This window comes from Pipistrellus hanaki (genome assembly GCF_964339955.1).
Source record: "Pipistrellus hanaki genome assembly, chromosome: 19".
Taxonomy (NCBI): domain Eukaryota; kingdom Metazoa; phylum Chordata; class Mammalia; order Chiroptera; family Vespertilionidae; genus Pipistrellus; species Pipistrellus hanaki.
In genome coordinates this window covers 66,839-87,818 of record NC_140521.1, presented here as the reverse complement: position 1 = coordinate 87,818, position 20,980 = coordinate 66,839, and the positions used below count along the sequence as shown (strand labels likewise).

The 20,980-nt window shown below is 45.5% G+C and overlaps 1 protein-coding gene across 5 annotated transcripts; it reads left to right on the top strand.

Annotated features, from left to right (window-relative positions):
* Nucleotides 1-840: 840 nt before the first annotated feature.
* Nucleotides 841-20,580, top strand: LOC311613579 (zinc finger protein 140-like). Of its 5 annotated transcripts, none has more exons than XM_084867616.1 (6): nucleotides 11,864-11,976; nucleotides 15,235-15,394; nucleotides 16,170-16,259; nucleotides 16,826-16,952; nucleotides 17,296-17,391; nucleotides 18,588-20,580. In XM_084867616.1, exons 3-6 carry the CDS (start codon nucleotides 16,227-16,229, stop codon nucleotides 20,048-20,050), a joined length of 1,719 nt encoding a protein of 572 aa, XP_084723742.1. In that variant the 5' UTR covers nucleotides 11,864-11,976; nucleotides 15,235-15,394; nucleotides 16,170-16,226; the 3' UTR covers nucleotides 20,051-20,580. The 5 variants fall into 5 exon arrangements, with proteins under 5 accessions (XP_084723746.1, XP_084723744.1, XP_084723745.1 ...); XM_084867617.1 differs by having other exon boundaries at nucleotides 11,901-11,976; nucleotides 15,254-15,394; XM_084867620.1 differs by lacking the exons at nucleotides 11,864-11,976; nucleotides 15,235-15,394; nucleotides 16,170-16,259; ... (1 more) ...; nucleotides 17,296-17,391; nucleotides 18,588-20,580 and adding exons at nucleotides 841-1,515; nucleotides 3,934-4,060; nucleotides 4,452-4,547; nucleotides 6,681-6,858; nucleotides 9,630-9,922.
* Nucleotides 20,581-20,980: the final 400 nt, after the last annotated feature.

The window sequence follows — 20,980 nt, the reverse complement described above, 5'->3', positions numbered from 1 at the left end:
CGTTTTTTCCTGATTGCATTCTTGGTTGGGGCATGCTTTCATGCAACTGTATAGTTGCTGAAAGTCTGAAACCATACTAGGGGTGTCGAACTCAATCAGAGAAGGGGCCAAAATCTAAAATCCAGCCTAAATCGCGGGCCGAATGGTTTACTGAACAGTCATAAACTAACAATGTCATAAACTGACAGCGGAGTGCAGTGATGACAGCGCGGTGCGGGCCACATTGCAAGGCCTGGCGGGCTGGATTTGGCCCGCAGGCCTTGTGTTTGACACATGTGCTAGAGCTACGTGCTGGGACTGCAGTGGATTCTGGGAATGATAGTTGTGTGAAGGTGGAGCTTTGGGTCTCAGGTTGCTGGGGCCTTGCAGCGTTCAGGGACTTGTGGCTTCTGAGGATTATGGCCTTTGTCTGGAGGCGCCATCACGCCCCCTGCGTGGCTTTCTGGGAGTTTTTGTCTTTGCTGGGAGCTAGCCTATTTTCTCCCTGAGCGCTGAGGCCGCTGTGTATCCTGGGAAATGTAGTCGTCTGAGGATCGAGGTCAGACTGCTTCGTTCCGGGTGTTATTGTCTGTGTGACTGAGAGCCTTTTTTCTTGAAGCGTGCTTAGGCGAGGGAATCCTAAAGCGCCGTAGTCTGAGGCTCCCAGTGTTTCGTCACTGCTGGCGTGGGGAGTTCTGGGAGCTGTAGTGTGTGATGGGATGTCTGACTTCAATGAAGCGTTGGGGCCGCGGTGTGTCCTGGGGAATGTAGTTCTCTGAGACAGCCTTTTCCGTTTCTGCGGGCGTGGGGAGTTCTGGGAGTTGTAGTGTGTGACGGGGAGCCTTCTTTCCAGAGGGCGCTGAGACAGCGGTGGGTCTTGGGAAGTGTAGTTGTCTGAGGCCCGGTGTGTCTTTCGTTCCTGGGCGGTTGTGGGAGTTGTAGTGTGTGACGGGAAGCCTTCCGCCCACGCGCGCTGAGGCAGCGGAGTGGCCTGGGAAGTGCGGTTGTCCAGGGCCCTCGGCCAGGTCCGGGGAGTCGTTCCCCGGTGCTCCGGAAGTCGCCGCGTGAACTCCAGGGCGCCCAGTGGAGTCTGGGCTTCTTGGGCCGGAGGTGGGTGAAGGCGCCCAACCCGCCTGTGTCGGGATCCCAGCCTGCTGGCCTGGGCCGGACCTGTCCGGAGCCCGGACCCGTCCGGAGCCCTGAACCCTCTGGAGGCCGGAACCTTCCGGAGCCCGGAACCTCTGGAGCCCGGACCCCGGAGCCCTCCGGAACCCGGAGCCGGAACCCACGCTGCCGGAATCGCAGAGGAAGTGCCCGTCCAGGGCCCCCGGCTAAGGAGCAGGTTAGGCTGTGCAGGTCCGGCCGGACTCCTGGCCTGAAGGAGCCCTCGCGGGCCCCGGGGCTGCTGGGTTCCTGGCCCCCGCGTGACGAGGCCGGTGGACGCGGAGCCACGGGAACGCCCTGAGGCCTCCCTCCTGCCAGCGCTCCCGGTCCACACTGGCTGCCCTCCTCGGCCCCGCGGGAGCCATGTCTCGGGTGAGCGGTGCCTCCTCCCTTTCAGCCCTTAGGGACCCCTGCCCGCCTCGCTCCTCCTCCGGGGCCTGGTTCGTCGGAGGGTGAAGGAGGGCTGACGGGAAGCTGTTGCCGGGTTGGCAGGTGTGTTTTAGGGTTGGAAGGGGGGGAGCCATGCTGAAACCGGTGTGGCTCAGTGGATAGTGTCGGCCTGTGGACTGAAGGGTCCGAGGTTCGATTCCGGTCAAGGGCATGTACATTGGTTGCGGGCACATCCCCAGTATGGGGTGTGCAGGAGGCAGCTGGTCGATGTTTCTCTCATTGATGTTTCTAACTCTATCCCTCTCCCTTTCTCTCTGTAAAAAATGAACAAAATATATTTTAAGAAAAAAAGTGGGGAGCCAGCTGTGCCTCCTCGCTCGCTCTCTCAATATTCGAATGAGAAGCGCTTTATTCCTTTATTCCGTGTCTCTTGCTCCAACCGCCATTCATTCATTCATGTATTCGTCATATTCACATGGAGCATCTACGTGCAGCATCTGTATCTGGTCTCAAAGGGTGACCCCTGGACCCGCAGTATGAGCGTAGCCTGAGAGCGCATTAGACATGGATGTTTCTGAGCCCGCCCCCCGCCCCCCAAGACCTCCTAAGCCAGAAGCTGGGCGTCTGGTTAACAGCCCCTCCCTCCTAGGGATGCAGCTGTGAGCAAGATAAAATCTCTGAACTCAGAGCTCATATTTCAGACTTGACATTCAGTGTCTTTCGCAAGGAGCACTGGGTACTTTTCTGTCTAAACGCCTGCCTGGCAGTAGTACTTCTCAGAGGGTAAATAAGAAGGCCAGCCATCCCACATTAGCCCCTCTGCTTATAATTCCACGTCTCTCTCACTTTTGTCATACTTGTGTCCAAATCCAGAAGTTTGCTGGGGAGTCCGACTTCCACCCGAGTTGCACGTCCCACCATTTACTCCAGGAAGGAGCTTCTTTCTCTGTGACTCCATAGTCTTTATCACCTAAAATAATTTTGTTCAGTGTCAAGTATAACTCGGCAAACTCATTAGTCAACAGAGGCAACTATCAACAGGACGATTGGAATTTCTTTTGATAGCCAAATTTTTTACACTTAAACTTCTTCAAAATGGACTCGCCCAGGCCATGGTATTTTGTGGAAGAGCCACACTCCAGGGGCCAAAGAGCCGCATGTGGCTCGTGAGCCGCGGTTTGATGACCACGGGTATAACTTATAAACCTGCCACACATTTGAGGCTACTGGTGTAGGGCCTTTTAACATTCTTTTTCATGCCTAACAGTTACATGGGTCACTCAAGTGGTCAAAACCAGGCCTTCTTGTTCCCGCTAACCTTGAGGGTAAAAGCACTGGGTTCTGGCCCTAGCTGGTTTGGCTCAGCGGATAGAGAGTTGGCCTGAGAATTCAAGGGTCTCAGTTCAATTCCACTTAAGGGCATGTACCTTGGTTGCAGGCACATCCTGAGTATGGGGTGTGCAGAAGGCAACTGATTGATGTTTCTCTCTCATGGATGTTTCTGCTTCTCTATCCCTCTCCCTTCCTCTCTGTAAAAAAATCAGTAAAATATATTTTTTTAAAATTCTCACCTGAGGGTATTTAAAGAAAACAAAAACAAAACCCAGCACTGGGTTCTGTGCTGAGATGCACTGCAGTCCCACCTCGGGAGGCCCTGATACTTTGGGGCTTATTCTCCTTGTTCTGTGCCGTCTCTAAAACGCTAAGTTTCACAGCTGTTTCTTCAGGAATGGGAGGAGTGTGATAAGCTTGAGAGTGCACGCCTCACTTCAGGGGTGTTGCTGCTGTCTGCTATAGCCAGTTGTTATAAATAGGAAATTCTTGCCAAATTATGTTAAAAGAGACTGCTATTTTTAAAAATATATTTTATTGATTTTTTTACAGAGAGGAAGGGAGAGGGATAGAGTCAGAAACATCAATGAGAGAGAAACATCGATCAGCTGCCTCCTGCACACCCCCTACTGGGGATGTGCCTGCAACCAAGGTACATGCCCTTGACCGGAATCCAACCTGGGACCTTTCAGTCCGCAGACCGACGTTCTATCCACTGAGCCAAACCAGTTAGGGCAAGAGACTCCTATTGAGGACACTCTCCAATGACTGTGAAACACAAAGGAGTTGTCTTCATTATTCATTCGTGAAGTGATGTGAGCCCTTAAGAGTTTTTACATCCAAAGCCAGAGATCCACGTATAACCCTTTACCTTTCACAAAACTGAAATACATACATATCACATGGAGTGTCTTTTCTCGTTTTCTCCATTATACAGCAGAACAAATTAGCTCTACTCTTAGTTATACTCTCAGTGCTCACCGAGCATTTTGTCCACCCTCCTCACTGCAGTCATTTCCCTCCTGGGTCAGGCTTGGTGCCGTTGACAGACCTCCCCTATCCTTTCAGGGGTCGGTGACGTTCAGAGACGTGGCCATCGACTTCTCCCCGGAGGAGTGGGCCTGGCTCCGGCCGGCTCAGCGGGACCTGTACCGGCACGTCATGCTGGAGAACTACGGCCACCTGGTCTCCCTGGGTGAGTGCTCCTCCCCTCCTGCCGCTGGCACTTGGTGTAGGTGGTGGTGGGAATCCTCATTAACTGGCTGAATGGTCCCAAGGGAGGTATGCTATTTGTTAAAATTGGGTTGTGGGGTTGTGTTTAATTTTTTAGACTTTATATTTTTATTATTGACACTATTACAGATGTCTCCAATTTCCCCCCTTTCCCCACCTGCACCCAGGCCCGCAGGCCATCACCTCACTTAGTCTGTGTCTGGGTTATTACTCCTTGTTAAGTCAAATGGGCATGGTAACTCCACCTCATCTTTAGACACCTTTCATACCTACATCTGGCATTTCTTTTAAGGGTCCCTCTTTTCTGAGGACTCAAGAACTGATTCTGAATTTATTTGATTTCCTGCAAGCAGGTCTTCACATTTCCAAGCCAGATGTGGTTTCCTTACTGGAGCAAGGGAAAGAGCCCTGGCCGGGGAAAGGAGATGTCAGGACAGATTTCTTTCCAGGTGAGTGAGTGAGTGCGCTTCCCCTCTGCTATGCACTTCCTGCTGTGTCTATCTCTGCAGCCAAGCAACAGAAAGATAGAAAAAGAAAAAAATGGGTGTCCCCTTTAAATGGGCATTACATGTACGTTTATGAGCCATCAAATTTTGTGAAGCATGTAATGTTTGTGTCTAGATTCATTTTTATGTATGTGTATTTACAGGTTTTTTTTAGCATTATATAAAAAAATATTTCTATTGATTTCAGAGAGGAAGGGAGAGGGAGAGAGATACATCAATGATGAGAGAGAATCATAGATTGCTGCCTCCTGCACACTCCGCGGTGGGGGATCGAGCCCACAACCCGGGCATGTACCCACACCAGGAATGGAACTGTGCCCTTCTGGTTCATTAGTCGACGCTCAACCACTGAACCACGATGGCTGGCTGCAAAATGAATTTTACTTTTTTAATCTCCTCTGAGGATATTTTTCCACTGACTTTTTTTTTTTTTTTTTTTTTTTTTTTTTTTGAGAGTGGAAGACAGGGAATGACAAATATCTATGTGAGAGAAACACATCAATTGGTTGTGTCCTGCACACGCTCCACCAAGGCCCGGGCCAGGGAGGAGCCTGCAACCAAGGTACATGCCCTTGACCAGAATCAAACCTGGGAACCTTCAGTCCACAAGCCAATGCTCTATCCACTGAGCCAAATCAACTAGGGTGAAAAATGAATTTTTTAATGTGTAAACTTCCACAAAAGTTGTAAAGCTAATACAAAGAATACCCATATGTTTTTATTTATATTTACGTACCGCTAACATTTTGTTCCATTTTTTAAATAATTAGGTTTTTTTTTTTTCTGGAACTATTTGAGCATAAGTTGTGTACACCATGGACTTTTTTAATCCTACATACTTCATAAGAATAATGATATAAAAGTATATATAGTACATTTAAAAAATATATTATTTTAGAATTCGGTTACTCCCAAGTGATAAAGTCTCTTTAAAATTTAGCCTTGTGCCCTGCCAATGTGTTTTGTGCTTGGAGCGTTGGCCCATGCACCAGAGAGTCTTGGGTTCGATTCCCATTCAAGAGCACATACCTGGGTTGCAGGTTTGAGCCCCGTCCCTAGTTGGGACACATGCAGGAGGCAACTAATTAATGTGTCTCTCTCACATCAATGTTTGTTTCTCTCTCTCCCTTACCCCCCCTCGGCCCTCTCTCTCCTCCCTCTCCTCTTTTACTCTCTAAAAATCATTGCAAAAAATATCCTCTGATGAGGATTAACAAAAGAAAATTAGCCTCGAGAAAATGGGGGCTTATGTTTGTCTATTAAAACCATGTGATAGAAAGACTGTTATACCAAAGTTAAGCTTCAGATATCAGTTTGGAAAGTAGAGTTAGAGTGAGCATCATAGAGGATGGTTTTCAGAGAAATATCTTTACTTATTTAGAATAAGTTGCTGTAAGATGTTCCAAAAGCACTAGGGAACAGTCGGATGTGTTGGTGGGATCTGAGGAACACTTGCAGTTTTGTTAGCACTATAACGTTTTCGTTTTCACATCATTCTGGCAGCAAGTAACTGGACGTAAGTAACTGGACGTGAGGAAGACGGTAACAACTCTTCCTTCCCAAGTACTTACCTTCTTCATAGTTCTGTTTTTCCCTCACTTTCCTTTACTTACATTTAATCTTTCTCTCTAGTCACCTAAATCTCTCCTCTCTCTGATGTCTCCTGAATTTCTGGGCAGAATGCCTAGATTTCAAAGTCACTTATGACAAATATGAAAACAATGAAGTAATAATTTTTTTTCCTCCGAAACCAGTTTTGCTCAGTGGTAGAGCATCGGTCTGTGGACTGAAAGGTCCCAGGTTTGATTCCGGTCAGGGGAATGTACATGGGTTGCGGGCACATCCCCGGTGGAGGGTGTGCAGGAGGCAGCTAGTCAATGTTTCTCTCTCATCGATGTTTCTGGCTCTCTATCTCTCTCCCTTCCTCTTTGTAAAAAATCAATAATATATAATAAAAAAATAATAATAATAATTTTTTTCCAATTTTAGTTCTCTCATTAAAAAAGGAAAATTGGCTTTTATTTTACTCAATGCAGAAAATAAGAAACATTGCTTTGCTTTTTTTTCTTGTTTCAGAGTCAAATGGTGATATCAGGAAATTTTCTCCAAAAGATGTCATATATGAAGATGACTTATCCCAGTATTTGATAAAGGAGAGGAATCGGAGCCAAGGCCCTGAACATTCCAGTTTTAAAGGAGGTTGGAAATACGAGGATGTTACTGAGATGCTACAAAGAAGTCAGGGATGTATCAGGCAAGTGACAGTCTCTCATCGAGAAGCCCTGACTCCACGTGGTATCAGTACCGTGGAGAGGCCCTTTGGGTGCCATGAATGTGGGAAAACTTTCAGTCGGCGCTTTTCCCTGGTGTTGCATCAGAGGACTCACACAGGAGAGAAGCCATATGTCTGTAAGGAATGTGGCAAAACCTTTAGTCAGATCTCAAACCTTGTGAAACATCAGATGATACATACTGGAAAGAAACCCCACGAGTGTAAGGACTGTAGTAAAACATTCAGTTACCTTTCATTCCTCATTGAACACCAGAGGACACATACTGGGGAGAAACCCTATGAGTGTACTGAATGTGGAAAGGCCTTTAGCCGTGCCTCAAACCTCACTCGACATCAGCGAATTCACATGGGAAAGAAACAGTATTTATGTAGGAAATGTGGGAAAGCCTTTAGCAATGGTTCAGAACTCATCCGTCACCAGATCACCCACACTGGAGAGAAACCCTACGAATGCACTGAATGTGGGAAGGCGTTTCGCCGTTCTTCACACCTTACCCGACACCAGAGCATTCACACCACCAAAACCCCCTATGAGTGTGCTGAATGCAGGAAAGCCTTCCGTTGCCACTCCTTCCTTATTAAACATCAGAGAATTCATGCTGGAGAGAAGCTCTACGAATGTGATGAATGTGGCAAAGTTTTCACTTGGCATGCATCCCTCATACAACATATGAAAATTCATACCGGAGAAAAACCCTATGCTTGTACTGGATGTGACAAAACCTTTAGTCGGAGCTTTTCCCTCATCCTACATCAGATAACTCATACTGGGGAGAGGCCCTATGTATGTAAGGTGTGCAATAAATCCTTCAGCTGGAGCTCAAACCTTGCCAAACATCAGAGAACACACACTCTGGGGAATCCCTGTGAATATGAAAATTCATTTAGTTTCCACTCAATCCTTACTGAACACCAGGGAATTCATTTTGTTGAGAAAACCTAAAGATGTTTGCATTTAAAAATATAGCAGCTAATGCCTTACTTTGACTTCAGTGCCTTATGTGGATGTGTTAAGGTGTGAAGAATGGCGAAGCCATGTAACCCATGCCTGGAGAAAAACCCCAGGAATATGTGGGGAAGTTATTAAAGCTTTTTTTTTTTTTTTTTTTTTTTTTGGAATATCAGAAAGTGCATTCACTCATTATAGAGAACACTCTTCCTCTCGTAGGATTTCCTTGCTCTACGTTTATAAACTTCTGCCAGGAAAGGGATACAAGTGCAATGCAAGTGAGAAAGCTTTTAGTTAGAAATTTGCTCTCACCCTGCATTTGTTAATTCAAGCATAACAGAATCATGGGTAAGGGCGCACTTTTTCCTGGACACCACACAATTCATAATGCAGCAGTCATACATATAAGCAATGATTTGGGAATGCTGCTTTTTTAAATTTTAAAATACTTTTTCTTAAGGAGAAAAAGCAACCCTATAAATGAATTGGTTATAGGTTGACTTTATGCAATATTTTAAATATATAGAATTATACTGGGGCACCATTATAATGGGTACAGGTCTGAGAGGGCGTAGAGGAAATATCAGTGTGGGAAATTTTTTTTAATTACCGAGAGAATCTTTGTTTAGCTTTTTAAAAAACATTCAAGAGAGAGCTATAAATAAATCTTTCGATATTCTGAAAATTCAAGTATCACAATATTGACAGCAAGAGTAGTGTTTTTTTTGTGGAAGCAAACACAATCGTAGAAACGTTGTTAGGTGTTTGTGGTTTTCACTGAGACAGTGTTTTGACTTAATGTTATGCTAACTCATGCTTATCCTTTAATGTGACTAGACATGTGTCAGTCAGAAATAAGTGTAAGTTATATCACAGGAAAATGCCAAGGTAGTGTTCCTCTTTTGTTGCATTTACAGTGAGAACATTTATTTGTAAGTCCATACTTGTGAAAATAAACCATATTATGTTCACTTTGTATGTACACCTTGCCCATTTTTTAATGTCCCAGGTAAAGGTTTATCCTATCTTTGAAGCAACTGAGTGCCTCTTGTAAGAACTTCCCTCACATCTAGTGTGTGAATAATGCCTCATTTGTCGTTTCACGTATGTAAATCATTCACAAAAGAGGAGGGTAGCATTTTTCTTCCCCATTCAGTGTGACAACAGAACACTTAGCTGTTGCTGAGTAATTACTTGTCTAGAGTGGCCTAACGCCTCAAAGTTGACCAGACAATTATGTTGTCCACCCTCCCTTTCCTGCAGTGTCCCCAGCACCATGTGAGGGGTGTGTGTGTGTGGGCGCATTCTGGTGAACACCATGTGAGGTGTGTGTGTGTGTGTGTGTGTGTGTGTGTGTGGGCGCATTCTGGTGAACAGGAATGTATTTATCATTTCAGAGGTTTGTAACATTGAATAATGTTGCCACAGGCTTCTCAGGAGGAGTGGGCTGACTAGATCTTGTCTAAAATAATTTATATGGGAATGAAGTATTGGTGAACTATGGGAAACTTTTCTGAGGCGGTTACCATTCCTTCAAACTCAGAATCTGAATGTAGGTACCTTGGCTAGTTCCATAGGCAGTATTAGGGGCTGGGCTCCAAATTGCCCGGCTGAATTCCTGCTCCATGTTATTTCGATGATTGAAAATGGGTAGAATAGGGAAGTGGATGCATTTCCACCTGCTCTTGTTCTTGTAACAGCTTTTCTTCCCTAAGAGATTGGGTCTGGAGCTGAGTAAAACGATAATATTTTGAAGTACCTATTTTCTCTCTCTTGTAAGCAGGACTTTATCTTTCTAAACCAAATGTGACCTCCTTATTGGAGCAAGGGAAAGAGTGATGGAGAAAAAGAGACAAGAGGTCTACCATCAGGTAAGTGAAGGGCCATCAGGCAGCAAGTGCCTTTATAGGTTCAGCTCACAGATGTATTACCTGAGTCATGTTATCAAAAATAGTAACTTTCTCTTTCCTGAATGCAGCACCATTCTAAACACAAAGACATAATACAAAACCAAAAGATATTTGGGGGGAGGGGGTATCAAGCGGGGAAAAACTTTAAATAATAAATGTAAAACTTTATATAATAAATAAAAAGATAAATCACAAAATATGACCCAAATCTGCTTCTTTGAAAAGAATAATGTCGATATATATATATATATATATATATATATATATATGTTGTAGGATGAATAAGAAAATAAAAAGATGGCCTAGATAGGCTATAATCTGAGCTGTGCTTTTTATTTATTTTTTTTTAAAAATATATTTTATTGATTTTGTACAGAGAGGAAGGGAGAGAGATAGAGAGCTAGAAACATCGATGAGAGAGAGTCATCGATCAGCTGCCTCTTGCACACCCCCTGCTGGGGATATGCCCGCAACCAAGGTACATGCCCTTGACCGGAATCGAACCCGGGACCCTTCAGTCCCCAAGCCGACGCTCTATCCATTGAGCCAAACCGGTCCCAACCTGAGCTGTGCTTTTTAAACATTACTAGAAAGTTTTTTAAAGTTAATATGAAAATAGCATGAATAATTTAAGCAAGCTTAAAATTTCAGATAATGAATAATTTGGGGGGAAACTTAAGTGTCCAAAATTGACTAAGAACTAAAAAACATAAATCAATTAACTATTGTAAAATCAATTGGATCAGAAGTAAAGTACCCGTAAAGATTTTCAGCCCAAAACTGTTTTTAAAATATATATATTTTATTGTTTTTTTACAGAGAAGGGAGAGGGTTAGAGCGTTAGAAACATCGATCAGCTGCCTCTTGCACACCCCCTACTGGGGATGTGCCGGCAACCAAGGTAATTCTGGACAATTAAGTACAATATGAATATATTGAATATGGCAGTGTATTAAAGTAGTGCTATACGCACTCAAGCAGGTATTAACCAAGAATACAAGAGTGGCTGAAAAGTAAAAGGTATTGTTACTACATGTAACAGTGTAATGAACGCTCTCCTACCCATCACTCTTATTTTGAGAGACCTGGAAATGCCATTATTTGTAAGTACTTCAGAATTGGTCTCTGAATAAGAACCTTTCAAAAGTAACCAGAACACCCTAACCGGTGTGTCTCAGTGGATAGAGCATCAGCCTGCAGACTGAAGGGGCCCAGGTTCCATTCGTTCAAGGACATGTACTTTGGTTGCAGGCACAGCCCTAGTAGGGTGTGTGCAGGAGGCAGCTGATGGATGTTTCTAACTATCCTCTCCTTTCCTCTCTTAAAAAAAGAAAAATCAATAAAATATATTTTAAAAAATAACCAGGACATTATCACACCTACTAAGTTAGCAATTCCTTAACATCAAATATATAGGCAGTATTAAAACTTGTTATATCATGCTTTTAAAAAGTTTTTTCAGCTCATGGGCCACCTGAAGTTCCTACAGTTTTCTTTATTTCTCATACAGTTTTAAGTCTCTTAGGGTTTGCCTTTGACACATCACATGACTGTGATGCCACCCAGGAATGGGTTAAGGGAGGAAAACCTCCGGGAGGGCTCCCGGATGCAGCCGTGTATCCAGAACAGTCCTCCCCTCTCCTAACCCGCCCAGCCTCCGGCAGACACCAGCGGCTCCCGGGGGCGGCGGGGCGCCCGCTCAGCTGCCGGTTCCCGCCCTCCGAGGCCGCACCTGGGGGGCTGTGCTGGGGCCGCTCCCCACCCGCGCGCGCAGACTTCCCGCGTTCCCAGCCCGGTTCCCGGCTGCTTCCCGGGCAGAGCCCGCCAGCTCCAGCAGCACTCGGCTGCCCGCTCCCCATCCTTCCCTTTTCTCCTCTCCCCTCCCTTTCCTTCCCCGCATCCCTCCCCTCCCCACCCCTTCCTCGCTTCCCTTCCCTTCCCGCGTCCCCCCCGAGTCCACCGGCCCCATCGCGCTCACCTGTCTGGGCACCTGCCTCTCCGCGTCCGAACCCCGGGCCGCCGCGAGGAGGGGAGGAGGTCGGCCCCCGCGCCCCGGGAGCGCTGGGAGAAGGACGTGGCTTGGGGCTTGGGGCACTCTCGTGCTGGGACTACATTTCCCATGAGCCCCCGCGCCGCCACAGAGAGGGATTGTGGGATCGCGTCCCCCCGCAGCTCCGGACCGAGGGGCCGCGGCGCGGGACGGGAGGTGCGAGTCGCCAGGTGCGCGGGGCCCGGGCGGCGGGGCCTGGGGGTCGGGGGGCGCGTGGAAGGGATGGCGGGGGCGTGGGGGGGACGCCGGTCCGGCCCTCCGCCTGCCGAGCCCGGGCGCAGCGGGACGGGGCTCCGCCTGTGACGGGGTCGCGCCCCGCGGCGCCTCCGGCCCCGGCCTCCCGGACGGTGCGGGGTCGCCCCTGGGATGGCGGCTCCGAGCCTCGCGGCTTTCCTTACGGGCTTCCCCCGAGGGAGGGACTCCTCCCCGACACCTCCTCCTCTTTCCCTTCCCGGTTCCTCCGGATTCTCCCGCAGCGCGACCCACGGCCCCGGCTCCGGGGTGCGGGGGCTCCCCTCTGGCCGGTCCGGGCGGCCTCCCGGCGTCCCTGGCGGCGGGGCCTCCTCCTGGGAGAGGAGGGCGTCTCTGCAAAGCTCCGGGTTTGTTCCCGGGAGAGATCCGACGTGGCTGCCCGTTTGCTAGGTGTTCAGGGTGCCCTGGACAGTGTGTGCCCGTTATAAAGGAAGAGCTTGCTGGACATAAAACTCTGGGGAGGGAGGGTATGTACGGGAGGGAGGGAGGGGGGCAAAAAAAAAATCAATAAAATATATTTTTTAAAAAAATACAATACTAAAAGCTCTTTAAAAAAAAAAGAAAAAAGGAAGAGCTTGCTAACACACACTTCCTTTTCCAAATGGAAAGGAGCCTAAACCACCAGCTGTCCCTGTGTCGCCCTGTGTATGTCACTGGGTTATATAGACCCGAGGACAGTGTGGAGTCACGTGCTAGCCCCGTGGGGACCTACATCTGCTCTCAGACTTTTGGTGGCCGGCAGGCCGGACAGATTTCTGCGTACCAGTTTGGTCTGAAACATTCATTTAAAATGTCAGTCATTAATATTTTCAGTGTTCAAGATCAAGCAGTTGCCCTTTGCAGATGCCAAATACTCATGAGTTTATTCAGAGTGTAAACAGATTATTTATTCCCCACCTGTTCTCCTTCATTAGGAAGTGTGTACTTCGTGGCTGACCTGACTCAGTGGTTGAGCGTGGACCCAGGAGGTCCGGGTTGGACTCCCCATCAGGGCACATGCTGGGCGTGCAGGAGGCAGCCAGGGGCGTTCTGCTGTCGGATCTTTCTATCTCTCTATCCCTCTCCCTTCCTCTCTGAAATCAATAAAAAAAAATATTTTTAATACATCAAAAAGAAAATAACATATTAAAGAAAAGCACAAAGCAAATGCCCCATACTTCTGAGTGAAGGATTGTCCCTGACTAGGTCTTGCCGGTAAGGATGGGTCCTGTGTCTGGTGTCAGAGCCCCCTTTGTTCTCTCTGTTCAGCCCGTGGTGCTGCGTGTACCGGGGACCATGGGAGCCGAGAGGGAGAAACGACACCATCCCAGAGAAATCGGAATGGCACAGGAAGGGAAGACACTGATCCTGCAGGCTGTGTTGGGTTTTTGCAAGAGGCAGGAAAGGGAACAGCATTCCTGACATAAGAACAGCATGGGTTACCATGGTGATGGGAGGAAGGGTGGGTAGTGTGATGGAACATTTAGGGCCAGTGAGATAGACGGAGAAGGGCCCAACCCAAATATCCATGCTAAGGACTCCCTCAATTTCCCTGTCCGTTCTGGGAGACCAGCAGAGAATTGAGGAGTGAAATTGGTGTTTTACAGAAATGATACTGATGTAGACACTCACTGCAGTGGGAGAGGCAGAGGCAGAAAGCCACCTTGGATGTCTAAGTCGAGAATTGCGAGGGCTTGAACCAAGCACAGCAGCAGGAATGAAGGCATAGTGTTCTGGAGAGGAAGTTGACAGGATGTAATGACTGACTGGGTGTCGAGAAAACAAAGTGGAGGAAGGCACTGCCACTGCTGTGCCGGTAGCTGTCCCATGTTGCTGCTGCTGTTCATTTGAGAAGGAACGTGTCTTATAGGGATGGTGTTCCAGAGTGGGAAGGAATTGCTGCATGGAAGGGAGAGGGTGAGACTCGGAGTGGCGTGACGTGTATAACTGACAAGTTGGAGGCGGTCCGCGGCCTCCTTCACGGTGTTGGGACCGGCTGTCCCAGGAAGTTTCAGGCTGCACGCTGGCTCCTTGGGCGAGTTCTGCACGTGCCACGCAGGGTCCAGCCGGCTCTTCCCACAGCGGGAGCCGAACAGGCCGCCTTTCCTTTGACATCTAGTTCTCCGCTTCAATCATCTCCACTTGGTTTTACTACCGTCTTACATGGCATCTTTTATTACTTTAAGGGATGAAAGTCTTTCAGAACTTGAAATAAAAAGCAAAATAATTTTACTTCCTACGTTCACATGGAAAATAACGAATTGCCAGTCAGCAATGGCTAACAGTACGAGGAGATAACTCAGGAACAGCCAGGTGCGAGTGCTGCGTAGGATAGGGCGTGTGGAAGGGTCTTCCTGCATCAGCACAGGTTCACCAACAGGAAGAAGCTCCCAATTGTTTTCTTAATTAACAAATAGTTCTCACCCCGTGTCTGGCAGTGTTCTGTTCAATATTTACAGATATTGACTCATTTAAAGGTCATAGTGACCCTGTGAAGTAGGCACTAGTTTATTCCCAATGTACAGATGAAGAGGCTGGGAGATTGAAAGGTTATGAAACGACCTCGTAGCCATGGAGCAGGCTTTGGAGCCCAGGTGGTCTGGCTGTAGAATCCATACTGTGTGCCGCCATAATTGAGGTCAGGGACGGGGATAGAAGAAATGGTGGTCTATTAATTGTAGACAGTTGGTCCCATGGTTTGCCCTACGATGGGATAGACAGTGGGGATGAAGAAGTAGGTGTGTTGTGTCCTGAAGATACCCTGAGCCTCATTGAAAATAGAGACTTGAAAAGACCGAGGATGCGATGGTTAACCTAATGGTAATTTTTGAAATAGTTAGAGAAGACTATGAAGCACCAAAGATGAAAACGAGGAGAAGGAAGCAAAGTAACTAAAGAGCTTCAAGAACAGGTGAGAGGCGAGCAGGGCCCTCTGTAACAGGTGTCACTGATGAGGCTCGATCAGTGGTGTAGGGGGCAGAAGCCACAGTGCTTTTATTTGTGTAAATGTGTATAAAGTTGAAGTGGAAATTGTTAACATCTCCAGAAAAGAAAGGGGGCAAATCATACTAAAGAGAATAAAATACAAAAGGACTACAAATGTAGACAAAATAAAAATATTTTAACACAGTAATCAACAGATTGAAATTTAAAATATAGTCTAAATTTAAAACAAGTTAAAAATGCAATGTTTATAGACTTCTGCTTCTGATCAAGATGGAGTAACAGGGAGTGGATTTATCTTCTTGCCCAAACAACTCAACAACAAAAAGGCAAAGTACATGAAACAATTGTTTGAAGACACTGGATGTCAGACAATGCAGGACAGTCATCCCTGTGAGATGGAAAACCAACGAGGTAAGCCCTCTGACCGCCCCAGCGTATTGCCTGGAGAGGGTGTGCAGGTGCCAGCAGAGGAGGTGAAGCTGCCATGGAGCCAGCAGGCTCCCCGCGAGTTGGGCGTGAGCAGTATCTATAACGCAGTGAAGGGAAAATAACTGTCTACAGCCAATAGTCAGCAAGAATAGATTTCAGCAGCAGAGGTACGGCAATGTATTGAGTGGGAGGAAGTGTTATTTATATGTATTGACTTTTAGAGAGAGAGGAAGGGAGAGAGGAACAATAGAAGCATTGATGAGAGAGGAACATCATCAATCGGTTGCCTCCTGCACACCCCCACGAGGGATCAAACCTCAAGCCTGGCAGGTGCCCTGACCAGGAATCGAAGCGGCAACCTCCTGGTTCCTCGGTAGATGCTCAATCAGCCATATCAGTTGGGTGGGAGGAAATATTTAGAACTCATGTATACCTGATACTGGGCTCATATCCAGAGTATTATAAAGAAATACAACCTAACAACAAAAGTCAAACAACCCAAATTTAAAATGGGCAGAGAACTGGAACAGACATTTCTCCAAAGAAGGTCATACAAAATGGCTAAAGCACAGAAAAGTAAAGGGAAAGGCAATCTACATACCTCTTCCTTCCTCCTCCTGGGACCTTCCGGAGTATCTCCAGTGTCCTCTGTGGTGGTTTCTGAGTTTATCCTGCTCGGAAGAGGGGGGTCTAGGCTGAGGACTTATGGAGTATCCCAGGCACAGCTAACTTTCCTCACATTCTTTCTTTTCTCCAGCTTTGTCTTCTCGGATCTTTCATTACTCAAGAAAGCATCAGCAAGCACACAGAGGGCATGGAAGCCAAGCCACTCACTGCCCGGTTCCCGGTAAGCTGAGCGGCCTTCGGTGTATGTTTTCCAACTGAGATTCTCTTTTTGTTTAAGTTCTGATGTTCCTTTGCCTAGAACAGTGGTCGGCAAACTCAGTCAACAGAGCGGCAAACTGCGGCTAGCGAGTCTCATGTGACTGGAGAACCGCAGTTTGCCAACCACTGGCCCTAGACCTTCAGAAATTGTATCTCAGACATTCTTCTTCAAGAGACTATCACCATTTGTTTGTTTTATTGGTAGAAATTTTATTTCATATAAAAAAAAACAACCCTCAAGTTTATGAGCAATGTGGTCAGTAGTCAAGTGAGGTAAAGTTGAGGAATGAAGCACTTTGTCCGCACTTTTAAATGAAAGTGTTTCTTCCAGTTTTAAACCTAAAGCATAGAAGAACTGGTTTTGGGACATTAAGTATCTTTTAAGACTTGATCAGAATCCAACACAAATACTACTGACTCCTAAATAAATTTCCCTCCCCCAGGGCTCTCTGCCTAAGCTCTGTCAGGATTCAGGAAAGGGAGGGCAGAGACTCATCTGGCTCAGTACAAACGTGTTTCATGTTGCAGGCACTGGTGACCTTCAAAGATGTGCTTGTGAACTTCACCAGGGAGGAGTGGGAGCTCCTGGACACTGCGCAGCAGGTCATGTACAGAGATGTGATGTTGGAGAACTACAGTAATCTGGTTTCCTTGGGTAAGACTAACCTTTTTGAAGATGCACTGCCTGTGATGGTTTGGGTACTTCATTGACCAAAAGGTGTGAAGATCCTGAAGCATGTATAAGTTGAGTTTGGGCTCAGGGACCTAATATCTTTGGGGCATAGAATAAAGTTTTTATACTCCTTTTTAGTGGGGGGAAATTTTGTTTCGATTTTTTGAATTTATAAAATACACATTTTGCTGCCTCTGTAGCCTTGCCTTATCTGCTCTTCAGAATTCCCCATGGCTGGGCATGGTGTTGAATCTGAGGTACTTCTCTGGGTCCAGCTCAGAGTTCTCCAATCCTTATCCAATTTGGTATCTTTCACTGTGAATAGGACATCAACTTCCCAAGCCAGATGTGATCCTCCAGTTGGAAAAAGGGGAAGAGCCATGGCTGTTGGAGAGAGGGATTCACCAAGATGCCCATCCAGGTAAGGACCAGACAAGATGCATTTCAGGCAGTAGTCTAGATAGCCCAGCTTCCTGGAGATAGTGGTCACTAGTTCTTATTTCTGAGGAATAAGAACTAGTGACCAACTTTTAGCATCCCCGTTCTCTCATTTTCACAGAATCATTTTTCTGTCTTTGCCTGTCTTTTACCTTTCTCGTGGTGCTTCCCACAGCCTGTGTGTGTAGGCTGGGGACCCAGCACCGCCCCTGACTGAGTTAGGAAACTGCAGCAGAGCCCATCTGTCCCTGCTGCTCGATTCCTCCTCCCCAGAACCGCTGCTCTCAGGCACCGATGTTCTCACAACACTCTTGCTCTTCATTTAATCTATTTTCAAATTATACCTATTTATTTTCATCTTCCTCTGTAAAATGCAAATTATTATGTGAATTTCTAACATCACTTGTATTCTCTACTTCCCTGTGTTCAGAAAATCAGCCTTCTAGGTTAAGAGAGAAAGTACTGTTTAGTTTTCCTCCTCCTTTGTTCTCTGTAAGTGATCTTGTCACAGATTTTCATTTCTGAGCTCAAAACTCAGACATTTTCCCCCTCAGCCCTCTTTGGTGTTGCTTGTCTGAGTCATGCTGCTAATACCCTACTTCACCTGTGCCGAACGGCCAGGTCACTTACTAGTGACTCCTTTTGGGTTAGTTCAGACACACAGCTTTCTAAGGCCCGTGCAACCTGTATTCATTTCTGTCTGATACCTCATAAGTCTGACAGGTGTTTCCCTGCATCTCAGGCTGTATTGCTTTGGTGATAAGAGGCATTGCCTGACATGACTGCATTCATGGTTTAAAAACATTATATTGGCAGTAGTGTGAAGAATGCATGTCATGGGGCGGGCCAGGCAACAAATAGACATATTAGATTCTATGTCATAAATAGTAGGATTAAGTAATGGGAGTGCAAACCTCTCTGTTGGATTTCTTTTTTTGTCCCCCTCCCCCACTTCACTGAATATCCTGATTCCAGTCCTATGCTTTCTCCTTAGTCTCTCTGCTGCTTTTATGTACGGTGTTACCTAGCACATTTTCTGTGTACTGCTGTACTCATCTCTGTCAATGTTTCTGAGCCATGTTTGAAAGCAATTCTATATGTCATATTTTGTCTCCACTTACATCCGAACATTCTAATGTATTTTTTTTTAGTTATGTAAACCTTTTTAATTTATTTCAGGTTCGGATACTCCAGTTGAAATTAAATCATTTTCCAATAAGAGCATTTCTAAAGATAAACAATCCCATGAAATTAAAAAGGAAGGAATGGCCAAGAGTGATCTGTGGTATCTGTCATTAGAAGAAGTCTGGAAATGTGAAGATCAGTTGGACAAGTATCAGAACAACCAGGAGAAACATTTGAGGCAAGTGGCATTTGTACAAAAGGAAGTATTTTCCTCAGAAAGAGTCCTTGAATGTGGTAAATTCAGGAAAAACAGTCTTCTTCCTGGTCAGCTAGTACTGAGAGAGTATTTCCATAAACAAGACTCAAGTACTAAAAGTTCAAAAGGTGATTTAGTTATTAGTGGTCATCAAGAAAGCTCTGCAAGTAATAGTAGTGAATGTGGCCAAACCTTCTGTCGGAACATTCACCGTATACAATTTGCAAAAACTCAAACAGGAGATAAATCCTACAAATGCCCCAAGAATGATAACTCTCGTAGGCATGGCACATCCCATGGTATATCCAAGAGCATACATAGAGAGAAACCTTATGAATGTAAGGAATGTGGAAAATTCTTCAGCTGGCGTTCTAATCTTACCAGGCACCGGCTTATTCATACTGGAGAAAAACCCTATGAATGTAAAGAATGTGGAAAATTTTTCAGCCGTAGTTCTCATCTCATTGGACATCAAAAGACTCACACTGGTGAGGAACCCTATGAATGTAAAGAATGTGGGAAATCCTTTAGCTGGTTCTCTCACCTTGTTACCCATCAGAGAACTCATACGGGAGACAAACTCTACACATGTAATCAGTGTGGGAAATCTTTTGTTCATAGCTCCAGGCTTATTAGGCACCATAGAACTCATACTGGAGAAAAACCTTATGAATGTTCTGAATGTGGGAAATCTTTCAGACAGAGCACACATCTCATTTTGCATCAGAGAACGCATGTTCGAGTGAGGCCCTATGAATGCAATGAATGTGGGAAGTCTTATAGCCAGAGATCGCACCTCGTTGTGCACCATAGAACTCACACTGGACTGAAACCCTTTGAGTGTAAAGATTGTGGAAAATGCTTTAGTCGAAGTTCTCACCTTTTCTCACACCAGCGAACCCACACTGGAGAGAAACCATACAAGTGTCATGATTGTGGAAAATCCTTCAGCCAGAGTTCTGCCCTCATTGTGCATCAGAGAATTCATACTGGAGAGAAACCATATGAATGTTGTCAGTGTAAGAAAGCCTTCATTCGGAAGAATGACCTTATTAAGCATCAGAGGATCCATATTGGAGAAGAGACTTATAAATGTAACGGGTGTGGAATTACTTTCCTCAAGAACTCTCCATTTATAGTACATCAAATAGCTCACACTGGAGAGCAGTTCCTAATCTGTAATCAGTGTGAGACAGCACTTGGTAATAGCCCTACTTTTATTAAATACCAGACAAGTGGTATTAGAGAAAGTACACATTAATATAATGGATATGAAAAACTTTTCACCAAGAATAGTAACAGCTTTGGAGAACTCTCTGGAGAGAAGCTGTACAGATGTAATCCATGGGGAAAGCCTTTCAGTCTTGTACTATTTATTTTTTTGCACTAGAGAATTGGTCTTGGGGAGACAGGGGGACCCCACAGATTTTACTTTCATATACAAATACTTGAGATTTTCTTCTTTCCACAACACTATATGTAAGGTATTGGCTTGGAAGCATTTTTGACCAAGTCATAAGTGCTAAAATCTGAGGAGCTGTTAAGTAGTGAGTTGTTGAGAGATGATCCTGGTTCTTTTTTAAAAATAAATAATAATCCTGGCTGGTGAGGCTCAATGGTTGAGCATTGATCCAGGAACCATGAAGCTACCAGTTCAATTCCTGACTGAGCATGTGTTGAGGTTGCGGTCTAGATCATCAGTTTGCGGGGGAATTTTGTGGTGGGGTCAGCTGATTGGTGTTCCTCCCATGAATGTTCTATCTCCCTTTTCTTTCTCTGAAATAAAAAACATATACATATATATATATATATATATATATATATATATATATAATAAGTATATAAATAAATAATACTAAAAAAAGATAAATGAGAGTTGTTGCTGAGAATAGACCGTGGATAGTTATTGTAACAGAAGATGGAAACTATTTCAATGAATTAATAATGCTATTTTTACATGATTATCCCTCTTGGATACTTAAATGTTGTTTAATCTCATTTATGTGTCTGATATAATCACATTTTGGCTAGCTAGGAAAATGCTTATAATGGAAACAACATTTACTTATAGTAGTACTCAGTTTTAAAAACATTTGCATGTGTACAAGAATTGAAAAGGTTTCTATGGATTAAATGAATATAATTTATTTCCTATCTCATTCTGTTTTATTGTACAAATTGTATCCTAATG

Coding starts and splice junctions, on each gene's coding strand:
- LOC311613579 (XM_084867616.1), top strand. CDS start 16,227: ATGGAAGCCAAGCCACTCACTGCCCGGTTCCCG. Junction 16,953..17,295: donor CAGTAATCTGGTTTCCTTGG/GTAAGACTAACC, acceptor CACTGTGAATAG/GACATCAACTTCCCAAGCCA. Junction 17,392..18,587: donor TCACCAAGATGCCCATCCAG/GTAAGGACCAGA, acceptor AATTTATTTCAG/GTTCGGATACTCCAGTTGAA.